The 17,860-nt window shown below is 42.8% G+C and overlaps 1 protein-coding gene and 1 long non-coding RNA gene across 2 annotated transcripts in view; one reads left to right on the top strand and one right to left on the bottom strand.

Annotated features, from left to right (window-relative positions):
* Nucleotides 1–16,056, top strand: part of LOC122541284 — a 68,507-nt gene extending 52,451 nt beyond the window's left edge. The window contains exon 3 of the long non-coding RNA XR_006309551.1: nucleotides 15,997–16,056. This is a non-coding gene — a long non-coding RNA (uncharacterized LOC122541284). The remainder of the gene's footprint in view (nucleotides 1–15,996) is intronic.
* A 297-nt stretch (nucleotides 16,057–16,353) lies between these two features.
* LOC122541280 (complement C4-like) overlaps nucleotides 16,354–17,860 on the bottom strand; it is a 65,125-nt gene continuing 63,618 nt past the window's right edge. The window contains exons 12-13 of the mRNA XM_043677904.1: nucleotides 17,053–17,185; nucleotides 16,354–16,590 (exon numbers count right to left, since the gene is read on the bottom strand). Coding sequence (XP_043533839.1) covers nucleotides 16,449–16,590; nucleotides 17,053–17,185 — 275 coding nt within the window. The 3' untranslated portion in view covers nucleotides 16,354–16,448. The remainder of the gene's footprint in view (nucleotides 16,591–17,052; nucleotides 17,186–17,860) is intronic.

The following is a 17,860-nucleotide window of genomic DNA, read 5'->3' as shown; positions in this document are numbered from 1 at the left end:
CCACCTATCGCATTTCCGACGCCCCTCCCCCAAGTCCCTCCACCCTACCATTTATCTTAGCGTGCTGGGCAAACTTTCCTCATTCCTGAAGAAGGGCTTATGCCCGAAACGTCGATCCTCCTGTTCCCTGGATGCTGCCTGACCTGCTGCGCTTTTCTAGCAACACATTTTCAGCTCTGCCTCTCTTCCAACCTAGTTAACTGTACCTTGTGCTCCTGATGTGGTCTTTTCTACAGCGGTGAAGCCAAATGCAAAGTAATGGCACGTTCTGCTGAGCATCTCAGCTGGGTCCGTAAGAGCCAACCTGACCTCCTGGTCACTGCCCATTTAGATTCCCCTTCCCACCCCCTCTCCACCATGTCCATCCTCGATCTCCATTGCCACAGTGAATTAGACCGCAAATTAGAGGAACACCTCTCCTCGCCTGAGCAGCCTACAGCCCGGAGGACTCAACATTGAGTTCTCCAATTTCAAATAACCTCCCCACCCATTCTCCCAACTCCCTTTCCTGGCCCGGCCCATCCCTTCCCACCACTCCTTTCATCTACCAACCGGATTCATTCCTCCTATTGACCTACCAGGTCGTACCTACTATCTCTTCACCTATTACCACCTCACCACTCCGCACACCCCCTCCCACCCATAACCCTTCCCCCTCCTTTTTATCTGCAACTCCCCCACCTCCATTACTGAAGAAGGCTTATACTTGGATGACTCCACCTGCCTTGCTGTGCTCTGTCAGCTTCCTGATTGTCTTCTTTGTATCCCAGCTTCTGCAGTTTCATATTGTCTCTTACATCACCATAGCCTAGTTTGAACATGGCTTTACCTTGTATTCCTTTCTTTCTTGCAGCAGGAACAACTTGTCTGTAATTATTCTATGCAGACCCCACATGAGTTTAAAAATGTCAAGCAAGTCTCCTCTCAGACTTGCTGTCTTCAAAGTCGAAGATCAAGTCCCAATTGTGAGTCATAGAGACATAGAGATGTACAGCACTGAAACAGAAACTTTGATTCAACTCATCCATGCCGACCAGATATCCTAACCTAATCTAGTCCCATTTGCCAGCACTTGGCCGAAATCCCTCTAAAGCCTTCCTATTCATATAGCCATCCAGATGTCTTTTAAAAGCTGTAATTGTACCAGCCTCCACCACTTCCTCTGGCAGCTCATTGTGTACACACACGATCTTCTGCATGAAAAAGTTGCCCCTTAGATCTCTTTTATATCTTTCCCCTCTCACCCTAAAACTATGCCCTCTAGTTCTGGACTCCCCGACCCCAGGGAAACGACTTTGTCTATTTACTCTCCCAACTCCTGTACTCAATACTCTGACCAATAAAGGAAAGCATACCAAAAGCCTTCTTCACTATATCTACCTGCGACTCCACTTTTAAGGAGCTATGAACCTGCACTCCAAGGTCGCTTTGTTCATCAACACTCCTTGGGATGTTACCATTAAGTATATAAGTCCTGCTAAGATTTGCTTTCCCAAAAACAGCACCTCACATTTAACTGAATTAAACTCCATCTGCCACTCCTCAGCCCATTGCCCATCTGACCAAGATCACGTTTACTCTGAGGTAATCTTCTTCACTGTCAACTACACCTCCAATTTTGGTGTCATCTGCAAACTTACCAACTACACCTCCTGTATTCACATCCAACTAATTTATATAAATGACGAAAAGCAGTGGACCCAGCACCGATCCTTGTAGCACTCCACCGTTCCTCATGAATCCATTCTCAGAACAAGAGTTGCTCATTACTGGAATCACTTCTGTAAATCGCTTCTGCATTGTCTTCTTTATATTCATATCTTTCCTATAAGGTGGGGTTCAGCACTCTATCCCATACTCCAGATCAGGTTGAACAACTGTCTTGTATTGTCTGCACCCTTTGAGATTGTCCTCTGCCCACCCTGTTAAGATCATTGTACTATCTCAGAAGAAGAAAGGGCTCTGATACCAACTCATGGGGAACTCCACTACAGATCTTCTGGCAGCTTAAACTAAAATAACTCTTGAACGTTACTATCCAATCTATTTCCCATCACTCAGCCAGTTCTTGCATTCATCTAGCTACTATCCTTTCTATACTGAGACCTATAATCTTCCCCAATAAATGTGTTATGGGCACTGTTTCACACACCTTCTGTAAATCCATCAACAGAATTACTTCATTGACACTTTCTGTTATCTTTCGTGGAGTTCGGCAAGACAGAATTAGTTAGGCATGATTTTTATCTTTAGAAATCTGTGCTGACTCTCTCTAATTAACCAAACATTTTTTTCATTGTAGTTTTTAACTAACATTAAACTGACTAGTCTGTAATTGCTTGGATCATCCGAACAAATGTTTTTGAACAAGGCCATAATATTTGTAATCCTCCAGTCTTTTGACACATTCCCTCGCTCAAGGGAATGACTGAAAGGTGAGGTCAATGCCTTTAAAGTTTCTACCCTCAATTTTTTTTCTGTAACTTTGGATTCAGAAATGAGATAATGAGAATCCAGAGAAAGTACATTCCTGTTACGGTGAAAGGAAAGGCTGGTAGATATAGGGAATGCTGGATGACTAAAGAAATTGAGGGTTTAGTTAAGAAAAAGAAGGAGGCATATGTAAGGTACAGACAGGATAGATCGAGTGAAACCCTAGAAGAGTATAAAGGAATTAGGAGTACACTTAAGAGGGAAATCAGGAGGGCAAAAAGAGGACATGAGATAGCTTTGACAAATAGAATTAAGGCGAATCCAAAGGTTTTTACAAATATATTAAGGACAAAAGGGCAACTAGGGAGAGAATAGGGCCCCTCAAAGATCAGCAAGGCGGCCTCTGTGTGGAGCCGCAGAAAATGAGGGAGATACCAAATGAGTATTTTTCATCAGTATTTACTGTGGAAAAGGATATGGAAGATATAGACTGTAGGGAAATAGATGGTGACATTTTGCAAAGTGTCCATATTACAGAGGAGGAAGTGCTGGATGTCATGAAAGGGGGAAAGGTGGATAAATCCCCAGGACCTGATAGATGTACCCTAGAATTCTGTGCAAAGCTAGAGAAGTGATTGCTGAGTCTCTTGCTGAGATATTTGTATCATCGATAGTCACAGGTGAGGTATCGGAAGACTGGAGGTTGGCTGACGTGGTGCCACTGTTTAAGAAGGGCGGTAAAGACAAGCCAGGTAACTATAGACCAGTGAGCCTGACCTCGATGGTGGGCAAGTTGTTGGAGGGAATCCTGAGGGACAGGATGTACATGTATTTGGAAAGGCAAGGACTGATTCGGGATAGTCAACATGGCTTTGTGCGTGGAAAATCATGTCTCACAAACTTGATTGAGTTTTTTGAAGAAGTAACAAAGAAGATTGATGAGGGCAGAGCAGTAGATGTGACAGATGGGCCAATGGGCTGAGAAGTGGCAGATGGAATTTAATTCAGTTAAATGTGAGGTGCTGCATTTTGGGAAAGCAAATCTTAGCAGGACTTATACGCTTAATGGTAAGGTCCTAGGGAGTGTTGCTGAACAAAGAGACCTTGGAGTGCAGGCTCATAGCTCTTAGAAAGTGGAGTCACAGGTAGATAGGATAGTGAAGAAGGCGTTTGGTATGCTTTCTTTTATTGGTCAGACTATTGAGTACAGTAGTTGGGAGGTTATGTTGCAGCTGTACAGGACATTGGTTAGGCCACTGTTGGAATATTGCGTGCATTTCTGGTCTCTTTCCTATCAGAAAGATGTTGTGAAACTTGAAAGGATTCAGAAAAGATTTACAAGGATGTTGCCAGCTTTGGAGGATTTGAGGTAGAGGGAGAGGCTGAACAGGCTGGGGCTGTTTTCCCTGGAGTGTTGGAGGCTGAGGGGTGACCTTATAGAGGTTTACAAAATTATGAGGGGCATGGAAAAGTCTTTTCCCTGGGGTTGGGGAGTCCAGAACTAGAGGGCATAGGTTTAGGGTGAAAGGGAAATGATATAAAAGAGACCTACGGGGCAACCTTTTCACAGAGAGGGTGATATATGTATGGAATGAGCTGCCAGAGGAAGTGGTGGAGACTGGTACAATTGAAACATTTAAAAGGCATTTGGATGGGTATATGAATAGGAAGGGTTTGGAGGGATATGGGCCAGTTGCTGGCAGGTGGGACTAGATTGGGTTGGGATATCTGGCCGGCATGGACGGGTTGGACCGAAGGGTCTGTTTCCGTGCTGTACATCTCTATGACTCTATGTATCTCAGCCATCTCTCGGGGCTTAACAATGTGAAGTGTCATTATCAAACCAACACTTCTTCCTTATTATTCTTGAGTCCCTCTGATGACAAGTTTCTTTTCCTGTCGTCATGGCCTCTTTTGTGAAAATATATGCAAGGTATTCACTAAATCCCTTAGCTGTGCTACTTCCTCCATTTGGTCTCTGATCTGCCCATTCCACCTTTTCAGCTCTCTTTAATTTTTGTATTCCAAGAAAAGACTGAGTTTTGATTTTATGTTCGCTTCTAATCTCTTCTCATAGTTCCTCTTTGCTTCTCTTCGTTGATTATGAAAGCACGCCCATCAACCCCAAAGCAATTTTAGGCATTGCTGATGATTCTCTATTATATATTTTGATTTACACTTGGAATGAACACAGATTTACACTCAAATTTGTATTTCCACCTGCTCTGTCATCCAGGAAATTTTGGATTTGTTTGTCTTAACATTTCAATGAAAGGAAATATATCTCGATTCTATCTCATCACTCTGCTCTTTCAGGGAGGCCTGTTGTTTAATTAGTGTTTTCTCTTCTGCCAACCTCTTATTGCGATCAATCGTGCTCAGAACAATTCTTGCCCTTTGAAAATTAACTCTCTGCTAGTTGTTTTTCTTACTCTCAATTGTTGCACGCCATTCTCTAACACCATTCTGAAATATGTTGCCTCAGAGATGTTTGATCAACTTGGCCCACATCATCCCCAAGGACCCCATCCTAGAAATTATCCTTGCTTGTAGGAGTGGCCACATGGTTTCATTGATAACACCTCACATTGATTAGGTCGGAGGGATGGTTGTGATATATCCAAAGTATTGAAAAAGTTAAGGGTAGACTATAACCTTTCAGGTTTCCCTGGGGGAAACTCTCCTGAATGCAATCAAGGAACAATTTCCTCGCTACGTCTTTTATACTATCAGAAATGCAGTTTTTAAAATGGCTGATTGAAGCCCTTAATTATAAAATAACATAGAAATGTAGAACAATCCAGCACAGTACTAGCCTTTCAGCCCTCTATGTCATGCAAACCATCTATCCTACTCTAAGTTCAAAGTGACCCACATCCCCTTCATTGTACTATCATCCATGTACCTATCCAACAGTAGCTTAAATGTTCCGAATGTATCTGACTCTACGACCACCGCTGACAGTGCATTCCACGTACTCTCTGTGTAAAGAACCTGCCTCTGACATCTCCCCTAAACCTTCCTCCAATCACCTTAAAATTATGCGCCCTTGTGATAGACATTTCCACCCTGGGAAAAAGTCTCTGGCTATCCACTCTATCTATGTCTCTCATCATCTTGTACACCTCTACCAAGACACCACTCATCCTTCTATACTCCAATCAGAAAAGCTCTAGATCCCTCAACCTTTCTTTGTTGAAGGGCTTGGTTGAGGGAAGGGCAAGATTAGCAATTAAATATCCAAGGACATAAATGCTTCAGGAGTTGCATTACTAGTCACGGAGGATATCACAACTGTGCTCAAGGAGGGCACAATGGAGGACTCAAGCAGTGAGACAATATGGGCAGAGCTCAGAAATAGAAAGGGTACGGTAACAATGTTGAGCTGTACTACAGGCCTCCCAACAGCAAGCTTGCGGTAGAGGTACACATATGTAAACAGATTATGGAAAGATGTAGGAGCAACAGGCTGGTAGTGATGGGAGATAATAATTTTCTAAAAGTTGACTGGGTTTGACTGACTCTAAAACTTAGTGTTAGAGGTTTAGATGGAGCAGAATTCGTAAGGAAAATCCAGGAGGGCTTTATAAAGCAGTATGTAAATAGTCCAACTCAGGAAGGGGCCATACTGGACCTGGAGTTGGGGAATGAGCCAGTTGAAGTTTCAGTAAAGGATTACTTTGGGAATAGTGATCACAATTCCGTAAATTTTAGAATACTCATGGACAAAGACTAGAGTCGTCCTAAAGGAAGAGTATTAAATTGGGGAAGGCCAACTACAGCAAATTTTGTCAGGAGCTGGAGAATGTAGATTGGGAGCAGCAGTTTGAGGGTAAATGCACATTTGATATGTGGGACGCTTTTAAAGAGCGATTGATTAGAGTGCAGGACAGACATGTCCCTGTAAAAATGAGGGATAGAAATGGCAAGATTATGGGTGAAATTGTGAGACTAGCTATGAGGAAAAAGATAGCATATATAAGGTCTAGGTGACTGAAGACAGATGAAGCTTTGAAAGAATACTGGGAAAGTAGGGCCAATCTGAAATGAGGAATTAAGAGGGCTAAAAGGGTTATGAAACATCTTTAGCAACAGGGTTAAGGAAAATCCCAAAGCCTTTTATTTGTAATATAAAGAACAAGAAGGATCTAGAGAAAGGGTTGGTCCACTGAAGGACAAAGAAGGAAAATTATGCATGGAGTCAGATTCTTAGTGAGTACTTTGCATCAGTATTCACCGAGGAGAGGAACATGACAGATATTGAGGTTAGGGATAGATGCTTGATTACTCTCGGCCAACTTTGTATTAGGAGGAAGGAAGTTTTACATATTCTAAAAGGCATTAAGGTGGACAGGTCCCCAGGTCCAGATGGAATCTATCCTAGGTTGCTGAGGGAAGGAAGGGAGGAAATAGCTGGGGTCTTAACGGATACTTTTGCAGCATCCTTGTGTACGGATGAGGTCCTGGAGGACTGGATAATTGCTAATGTTGTCCCCTTGTGTAAGAAGGGTATCAGGGATAATTCAGGTAATTATAGACCAGTGATGATAATGTGTTGCTGGAAAAGCACAGCAGGTCAGGCAGCATCAAAGGAGCAGGAGAATCGACATTTCGGGCATGAGCCCTTCTTCAGGACCAGTGAGCCTTACTCAGTGGTAAGGAAGCTGCTGAAGAAGATAGTGCGGGATAGGATCTATTTCCATTTGGAAGAAAATGGGCTTATCGGTGATAGGCAACATGGTTTTGTGTAGGAAAGATCATGTCTTACCAACTTAATAGAATTCTTTGAGGAAGTGACAAATTTGATCAATGAGGGAAGCTCTTCAGATGTCATCTACAAACATTTCAGAAAGTTGTTTGATTAAAAGCCTCTCACATATCAAATGTGCATGGTGGGCTGATGGAGAAAATGAAGGCGTGTGGGGTCCAGGGTGTACCAGCTAGATGGATAGAGAGCTGGCTGGGCAATAGGAGACAGAGAGTAGTAGTGGAAAAAAGTTTCTAAAAATGGAGACCTGTGACCAGTGGTGTTCCACAGGAATCAGTGTTGGGACCACTGTTTTTTGCGATATACATAAATGACTTGGAGGAAGGTATAGGTTGGCTGATTAGCAAATTTGCAGATGATAGTAAGATTGGTGGAGGGGCAGGTGGTGAAAGGGGACTGTCGCAGCAGAATATAGATAGATTGGAGACCTGGGCAGAGAAATGGCAGATGGAGTTAAATCTGGACAAATGTGAGGAAGTGCATTTTGGAAGATCCAATTCAAGAGCAAACTATACAGTAAATGGAAAAGCCCTGGGGAAAATTGATGTACATAGAGATCTGGGTGTTCAGGTCAATTGTTCCCTGAAGGTGGTCACAAGAGTGGTCAGGAAGGCATACGGCATGCTTTCCTTCCCCGATGGGGCACTGAGTACAAGAGTTGGCAGGTCATGTTACAGTTGTATAAGATTTTTGTTCGGCCACATTTGGAATACTGCGTACAGTTCTGGTTGCCACATTACCAGAAGGATGTGGATGCTTTGGGGAGGGTACAGAGGAGGTTCACCAGGGTGGTGCCTGGTATGGAGGGTGCTAACGATGAAGAGAGGTTGAGTAAATTAGGATTATTTTCATTAAAAAGATGGAGATTCCAGGGGGGCCTGATTGAGGCCTACAAAATCATGAGAGATATAGACAGGGTGGATAGCAAAAAGCTTTTTTTCCCAGAGTGGGTGATTCAATTACTAGGATCACGAGTTCAAGGTGAGAGGGAAAAAGTTTAAGGGAGATATGCGTGGAAAGTTCTTTACACTGAGGGCAGTGGTGTCTGGAATGTGTTGCCAGTGGAGGTGGCAGAGGCAGGCATGATAATATCATTTATGATGCATCTAGACAGATATATGAGTAGGCAGGGGGCAGAGGGATACAGATCCTTAAAAAATAGATGGCACATTTAGATACAGAATCTGGATCGGCACAGGATTGGAGGGCCGTAGGGCCTGTTCGTGTGCTGTAATTTTCTTTGTTCTTTGACATGTCTCCAGTCCAGGCAGCATCCTGGTAAATCTCTTCTGCACCTTCTCTAAAGCTTCCACATTCTTCCTATAATGAGGTGACTAAAACTGAACACAATATTCCAATTGTGATCTGAACAGGGATTTACAGAGCTGCAGCATAATCTCATGGCTGTTAAACTCAATCCCCCTGCTAATGAAAGCCAACACACTGTACGCCTTCTTAACAACCTTGGGTGGCAACCTTGAGAGATCTATGGATGTGGGCCCCAAGACCTCTCTGTTCCTCCACACTACCGAGAATCCTGCCTTTAACCCTGTAATCTGCATTCAAATTCAAACTTCCAAAATGAATCACTTCACACTTTTCCATTTTGAACTCCATTTGCTACTTCTCAGGCCAGCTCTGCATCCTGTCAATTTATCGTTGCAAAACACATCAGTCCTTCACACAATCCACAACTCCACCAATCTTTGCATCATCAGCAAGTGTACTAATTCACCCTTCCACTTCCTCATCCACGTCATTTATACAAATCACAAAGAGTAGAGGTCCCAGAACAGATCCCTGTGGATCACCATTAGTCTCTGAGCTCTGGGCTGAATATTTTTCATCTATTACCACACTCTGCCTTCCATAGGCCAGCCAATTCTGTATCCAGACAACCAAATTTCCTTGTATCCCATGGCTCCTTACTTTCTGAATAAGCCCACCATGGGGCACCTTATCAAACATCTTGCTAAAATTCATATATACCATATCCACTGCTCTACCTTCATCAATCGGTTTTGTCACATCCTCAAATAATTCAGTAAGGCTTGTGAGGCATGACCTGTCCCCTCACAAAGCCATGTGATATTTCTAATCAAGCCATGCTTTTCCAAATAACCATAAACACTGTCTCTCAGCATCCTCTCCACTAATTCGTCCACCATTGATGTAAGACTGACTGGTCTGTAAGTTCCAGGGTTATAATTATTCCCTTTCTTGAACAGGGGAATAACATTTACTACCTTCAAATCATCTGGTACAACTCCAGTGGACAGTGAGGATGCAAAGATCGTTGGCAAAGGTGCAGCAATCTCTTCCCTGGCTTCCTGTAGTAACGTTGGGTACATTCCATCTGGCCCCAGGGACACATGTTTTCAGCACATCTTCCTTCTTAACATCAGCGTGTTTGAGCATATCAGCCTGTTTCATGCTATCCTCACAAACGACAATGTCCCTCTCACTCGTGAATACTGAAGCAAAGTATTAATTAAGGACCTCCCCTATTTCCTCTGACTCCAGGCACAAGTTCCCTCCACTATCCCTGATCGGCCCTACCCTCACTCTGGCCATCCTCTTGTTCCTCACGTACGTGTAGAGGGCCTTATGGTTTTCCTTAATCCTCCCCGCTAAACCTTTATCATGTCGTGTTCTAGCTCTCCTAAGTCCATTCTCAGTTCCTTCCTGGCTACCTTGTAACCCTCTAGAGCCCTGCTTGATCCTTGCTTCCTCAACTTAAGTAAGCTTCCTTCTTCTTCTTGACTAGATGTCCCACATCTCTTGTCATCCAATGTTCCATGTCACTACTATCCTTTCCTTGCCTCAGTAGGCCAAACCCATTTAACACTTGCAGCAAGTGCTCCATAAACAACCTCCATAGTTCTGACATGCATTTGCCTGACGATACCTGTTCCCAATTTATGCTCCACAATTCCTGCCTAATAGAATTGTTATTCCCCCTCCTCCAATTAAATACTGTCCAATACCATCAGTTCCTATCCCTTTCCATGAGTATACTAAAGGTCAGGGAGTTATGATCACTACCACTGTAATGCTCTCCCACTGAGAGATCTGACACCTGACCTGGTTCGTTGCCAAGCAACAAATCCAATATGGCCTCCCTACATATTGAGCCAGGAACCCTTCCTAAATGCACACCTGACAAAGTATGCTCCATCCAAAGTATTTGCACTCAGGAGGTTCCAATCAATGTTAGGGAAGTTGAAGTCACCCCTGACAACAACCTTGTTACTTCTGCACCTTTCCAAAATCTGCCTCTCAATCTGCTCCTCCATGTCTCCATTGCTATTGGGGGTGTCCTAGCACCTTAAATCCTGATTTCATGTTGACATCGTACTTCCCAAACAAGCCTTTGGGAACAATGTAGATCACAACCTCTGGCTGGTCACACTCCAACCAAAGAATGCCCTCAATTAAGTGACTGCTGCTTTCCTGTTTCTGACTTCCACCCATACTGACTCAGTAGACAAACCCTCCCCGATGACCTCCCTTTCTGCAGCTCTGATACGTTCCCTGATTAGCGATGCCACTCTTTTACCTCCCTCCCTGATCATTTTGAAAGATTGGCATTTCTTTGTAATTTCACTGTAACTTTGTTCCTCTAAAACATTTTCACTGTTTTGCAGTCTATGGACTACATTGAGCTGTTTAATTGTACTATTCTTATTCCGTAGTTGTCGCCTAATGGACTCTGTCCTGGATTCCCCGAGATGTTTTCCTTCTCTTGCTCTGCTAACTACTTAACAATGCTACTGCTCTTCAATTTCCATCTTGCTCATCAAGTTACACACACATATATTTAACACACAATCTTACCATTCTTTTAACTGCGTCTCTTTCACTGCCACACTATCATGATTAGACATTGCAAACCGTATTTTAAACTCACTGACTTTATGTACTGTACTCCACATGTGAACTGTGTTTTGGACATCCTTTCTTTCTCCCTGAGTACAACTAAATTTCTTTTCTCTACAATAGTGCTAGCTTTATCTTAAAGTATTCTCCAAGTCCTAGTGTTTCCCTCCTCTCTCCCATCATCACTCCTCAATCCCTATTAAGAAAGTTGATGAATTTAAAGGGCTACAGAGATAGAGCTGGAGAATGGGAATAGTTTGATGGCTGTATCAGGAGTTGGTGATGACGTACTGGATTGAATGGCCTCCTTCTGTGCTGTAAAATTTGATGTTTCCAGCCCTCCCAATGGCATGGACAAAATACACCACAAGGACTTCATTAAAAATCAGATGGCTTGTATCTGAGCCATCTTCCCTCCAGTCAGTTGTAGTGTTCCAGGAATTTAAAGCCAACAATTCTGAACCATGTTTTCCAAACATTAATTCATCTGAGTTATTCTATTTCCATTCTCAATTTCATGTGTTATTGGGGGATTATTATATTTCTGGTTCTGCTTGCGAAGTTTGTTTTTAGCACCTTAAATCCTGATTTCATATTGACGTTGTACTTCCCAAACAAGCCTTTGGGAACAATGTAGATCACAACTTCTGGCTGGTCACACTCCAACCAAAGAATGCCCTCAATCGCCGCTTTGTGCTATCCTTGACCCTGCGCCATGGAGGTGACATTCCATACAGAATTTGCGATGATGGCCACAGGAACATATAGAATCATAGAGTCATAGAGATGTACAGCACGGAAACAGACCCTTCGGTCCAACCTGTCCATACCAACCAGATATCCCAACCCAATCTAGTCCCACCTGCCAGGACTCGGACCATATCCCTCCAAACCCTTCCTATTCATATACCCATCCACTTACCTTTTAAATGTTGCAATTATACCAGCCTCCACTACTTCCCCTGGCAGCTCATTCCATTCATGTACCACCCTCTGCATGAAACATTTGCCCCGCAGGTCTCTTTTATATCTTTCCCCTCTCACCGTAAACCTATACCCTCTAGTTCTGGACTCCCCGACCCCAGGGAAAAGACATTGCCTATTTACCCTATCCATGCCCCTCATAATTTTGTAAACCTCTATAAGGTCACCCCTCAATGTTCTGTTATCCAATGAATCCCCTGTCACTAGCTCTGCTTATGTGGTCTTCCTCCGCATATGGGCAATCGGGCTACCTGTGGAAGCAGAAGCCTGACTGTGATTGCACTCCCTTGATGAGTAAGTGCTCTCGTCATCTTCCAAAGCGGCAACGTACTGATTTATTAGCAAGATCCTAGTTGACTTGTGTGTGACTTGTTTGTTTCTCTTGGACTGTTTAGTGGTCAATCATTCATTTGTTCCTCTTGTCCCTTAAGATGTGATGTGACCACATCTTGAAATATGGTATCCACATAACTTTCAGGCTGGAGGACTTGCCACTGTGCCTTCAGCCACTGTTTGAGTCCTGAAATACAGAGCTCATGTTTCCATAGCTTGGATCATTTCCTGGACATGGAATAATGGAGTGATACGCCTCAATCTGACCTCATCCAATTTGCCAGCATTTGGCCCATAACCCTCTAAACCTTTCCTCTTCATATACCTATCACAATGTCTTTTAAATGTTGTAATTATTACATCAAGTCCTCTGGCAGCTCATTCCATTCATGCACCATCCTCTGCGCAAATAAGTTACCTCTCAGGTCCTATTTAAATCTTTCCTCTCTCACCTTGAAGCTAAGTTCTGGACTCCCTCACCTTAAGAAAAGACCTCAGCTATTCACCCTATCCATGATTTTATAAAACTCTACAAAATCATCCCTCTGCCTGCGGCAGAAATAAGCCACAGGCTATTCAGCTTCTCTCGATAACTCAAACCATTCAGTTGCGGCAACATACTTATAAATCTTTTTCATACCATCTCACATTTAACAAGATACTTCCTACAGAAGGGCATCCAGAATTATACGCAGTATTCTATAAGTTGCCTCACCAATGTCTAGTACAGATGTAACATGATATCCTAACTTTGATACTCAAATGTTCTGACCTATGAAGGCAAGCGTGCCAAACGTCTTCTTCACAACCCTGTCTACCTGCAAGTCCACTTTCAAGGAACTAACTCGTCATCTTGGACACCAGTAGGTTCCATGACCTCCTACATCTGACAGGTACCAACAGGTAGTTGGCCAATCTCAGCAGCTGTGTCTTAAACTTACTTAATCTTAAATACTTGTTTACTCATTAATTTGCATTAACATTTCACTTGTGATATTCTATTTGCGTCACCTATCGTATTATTACCTATTGTTGTTATGGAGGCACTGACTTTCAGTTATCTCTGGTGGTTTCAGTTGGAGGAAGAGCGCCTCATCTTCCGCCTAGGAACCCTCCAACCACAAGGGATGAACTCAGATTTCTCCAGTTTTCTCATTTCCCCTCCCCCCACCTTGTCTCAGTCAAATCCCTCGAACTCAGCACTGCCTTCCTAACCTGCAATCTTCTTCCTTTTCCAGCAACACATTTTCAGCTCTGATCTCCAGCATCTGCAGTCCTCACTTTCTCCTAGAACTTATATAGTAAATGGTAAGTTCCTGAGGAGTGTTGTGGAACAGAGGGACCGAAGAGTACAAGTACATAGTCCTTTGAAAGTGCTGTCATAGGTAGATAGAGTAGTGAATAAGGCATTTAGCATGCTGGCCTTCATCGGTTGAGTGTAGGAGTTGGGATGTTATGTTACAGTTGCACAAAACGTTGGTGAGGCAGCACTTGAAGTATTGTTTACAGCTTTGGTCACCTTCTTATAGAAAAGACATATTTAAACTGAAAAGAGCGCAAAGAAGATTTATGAGGATGTTGCCAGGGCTGGGAAGCCTGAGTTATAGTGAATGCGGCAGGTACAATAGCAACATTTAAATAAAAAACATTTGGATAGGTACATGGATGGGAAAGCTTAGAGGGATATGAACAAAAATACAGGTACTGGAACTAGCTGAGTGGGCACAATGTCAGCATGGACAGTTTGAGCTGAAGGGTCTTTTTCCCTGCTGTATTACTCTATGACTATGACTCTAATACACTTTTGTAATTTACAGATGTTAAAAGACAGCCCCAAACGTTGTTCCTTAAAAGCTCAAGAAGTATAATCAATGCAGATTAGTCCCAGATCCATGCCTATTTAGCTTTGGTCAATACTTTTTTTCTGGCAAACATTTGCCAGGTGAGTGAGCCATGAAGAGGTGCCAGGTAGAGTTGTGGGCAAGAGGCATGGTGAGTGAGTGGTGGGGGCAATTGTTTTGAAGATTAAGAGGGCCAAGTCAGTGAAATGTCTGGATGCCCCTTGAGTGGGAGTGCTTAATTAGCGAATGGCTGTAGCTATTTGTTAGGTGTGTAGTTAAGGTAACATGTAATTAAACAGGAGGTTACTACAATCATAGAAACACTGTTGAAAGAAGCTAATTTGCCCTAAAGTCTGTACTGACGCTTCAAACAGCATCCAATCCAGACCTACGGCCCCTACTCTATCCCATTAGCCCCACACTTACCATAGCTAATCCACCTCGCTTACACATCTCTGGACACTATGAACAATTTAGCATGGCCAATCCAGCTAACCTGCTTGTCTTTGGACTGTGGGGAGAAAATCCAGAGCACCCGACGAAAAGGCTCACAGGCTTGGGGAGAACGTGCAAACTCCACATAGACAGTCAGCAAAGGTGGTGGTGAAACCCAGGTCCCTGGCACAGTGAGGCAGCAGTGCTAACCACTGAGTCACCGTGCTTCCCATAGCTTGTGAAGCTTTGGGTACTGGTTAGAATGAGGCAGGTAAATGAAGTGGATTGAGATTATCAGTTGATTCCTTGGGTGTACGGACTCTGGCGCTGCCAGTAAGAGCCTGATTAAAATTTATTTGGATGTTGTCATGTCAGTTTAATGTCGAGTTGCCAGGTCCTTGATTGTTCAAGTGGCTTCTGTGTGCCAGCCGCAAAGCATCATGGGAAGTGAATTGTCAAGTTGTAGTTGTCAGGATTTATCTTTACCCTAAATGTCACTCATCCACAGACTGATTGCCCCTAAATTTGGATGAACGTTCAATGTAATGCTGCAGAGTACAAGAGAAGTTCAGTATTAAAATTAAAAACTAAAGGAACAGATGTTCTCGTGAGTTCTTCAAGGAAACCGCACTGTTTGTACTTAGAGTCATAGTCATAAAGATGTACAGCATGGAAACAGACCCTTCGGTCCAACCCGTCCATGCCGACCGGATATCCCCACCCAATCTAGTCCCACATGCCAGCACCTGGCACATATCCCTCCAAACTCTTCCTATTCATATACCCATCCACTTACCTTTTAAATGTTGCAATTGTACCAGCCTCCACCACATCCTCTGGCAGCTCATTCCATACATGTACCACCCTCTGTGTGAAAAAGTTGCCCCTTAGATCTCTTTTATATCTTTCCCCTCTCACCCTAAACCTATGCCCTCTAATTCTGGACTTGCCCACCCAAGGGAAAAGACTTTGTCTATTTTTCCTATCCATGACCCTCATAATTTTGTAAACCTCTATAAGGTCACCCCTCAGCCTCAGACACTCCAGGGAAAACTGCCCCAGCCTGTTCAGCCTTTCCCTATAGCTTAAATCGTCCAATCCTGGCAACATCCTTGCAAATCTTTTCTGAAGCCTTTCAAGTTTCACAACATCCTTCTGATAGGAAGGAGACCAGAATTGCATGCAATATTCCAACAGTGACCTAACCAATGACCTGTACAGCCACAACATGACCTCCCAACTCCTGTATTCAATACGCTGCCCAATAAAGGAAAGCATACCAAACGCCTTCTTCACTATCCAGAATTTTGATTTTTTTTGCAGACAATGGAAGGAAACACAAAGAGAAAGAAGCTTTCACCTGGAAGAAATATTTGGAGCATCACATCATGGAAAGGAAAGAGTTAATAGACAGGATTTACAATCTAGGTATTCATGTTGAATTTCTTTCAACTTCTGTTTTTTAGTACCAGCTCACAGCTTCAGCTATAACTGACCCAAACATTGGTGACCCAGTTCAACCTTGAGAACAGAATGCATTATGCTGATGACAGATATGTAAAAACATTATTATAACGTGCCTCATGATAACATCACAAAAGAGATTCCTGTAATCTTGACTCACATATGAGCTAAGACATATTAAGGGGAGGAACACTACTTGAAGTTTCATAAATGGTGTAATTTTCTAAACTTTATTATACAGACCAATTAATGTATTACTTTTAAGAGTATGTATTTAATATGTCAGCCTTGAAGCTCTGTTTGGGCACACGCTACATTTGGCACCCCCGATTTAAAAGGTCATTCATGGAATCGTTCAGGCTTTTGCAGGCACTGCGGTATTTCCGAAGCTCACAGGTATCAGCTGATGGAATTTCCTCAATCCATGATTTGGCATCAAATAAATACTGAATCCTGCAGATGGAAAACAAGAATTAGCTATTTCTTCATCGTGAGCAGAATAGCATCCTGGAGGAAGAAGCAATTCTGGCAACATTTGGCCCAGGAATATCTCAAGAGAAAGGTGTTGACTCCTAGTAATGTCGGAATAAATCTGCTGGACTATTTTACTGGCAAGTAACAATGATGGGAAAATGGGTCATGATATCGACTTTGTGCAGAAGCTCAAACTGGACCACCATCCTGCATAGAATGTAACAACACTTTTCATAGAAACCATCAGAGAATAATGTAGAGTTTCAGTATCTGCTTTGTTATTTCATTTCTTTTGAATTGATTCTCATAGTTTGGGTGTGGCTGCATTTTTATCAGTTCCTAGTGGCTTGAGAAATGCAGGCAATGAAACTCCTATGATATCCTGTTGATCTCCAATCAAATCTGACTTGCTCTGCTGACAATTCATAAAAATGGACTTACTTGCCACTTCCATCAATGCTTCTCCCATCTTGGCCCATGATGAAATAGTCTTCACCTTTCTTCAGCTGAAGTTGACAGGAATTCCGCTTCAGGAAATGTCGGACATCATTTACTTTAACCCTTTCATCCTTATCTGATTGCAGACCATGGAAAGGAAAGGCATTATCTTCAGGAATTCCAGAAAGACATGACCAGACAACAAAACTGTGTCTGCTTAACAGTACCCACACCAAATTCCATTGTCCTGCATTACCCAAAAACCTGCTAGGTCACCTTTTGCACAAAACAAATCTGTAAATTGCATCTGACATTGATAAAATTCCATGAACGTATAACTGAAAACCATTCTTGAATGATTTGGAGATGCCGGTGTTGGACTGGGGTGTACAAAGTTAAAAGTCACACAACACCAGGTTATAGTCCAACAGGTTTAATTGGAAGCACTAGCTTTCGGAGCGACGCTCCTTCATCAGGTGATAGTGGAGGGCTCGATCGTAACACAGAATTTATAGCAAAAATTTACAGTGTGATGTAACTGAAATTATACATTGAAAAATTGATTGTCTGTTAAGCCTTTCATCTGTTAGAATACAGTGATAGTTTCACTTCTTTCATGTGTAAATCAAAAACCTTTTTTTAAAAAAGTTGCATTCTCGGGTTAGCTGTTAACAATAGTGACAGCTAGACAATATGTTGAAGGTGTTAGCCCCCTGTGTTCTCTGTCTATGACCCGATGTTTAGATTGATTCTAATCTAAAAAGCGAGATAACGGAGTTTTACATAAATTCATGCAGTTTTTGAGCAAAGT

Source organism: Chiloscyllium plagiosum, chromosome 37 (genome assembly GCF_004010195.1).
Source record: "Chiloscyllium plagiosum isolate BGI_BamShark_2017 chromosome 37, ASM401019v2, whole genome shotgun sequence".
Classification (NCBI taxonomy): domain Eukaryota; kingdom Metazoa; phylum Chordata; class Chondrichthyes; order Orectolobiformes; family Hemiscylliidae; genus Chiloscyllium; species Chiloscyllium plagiosum.
This window is presented reverse-complemented; position numbering and strand designations above follow the sequence as displayed.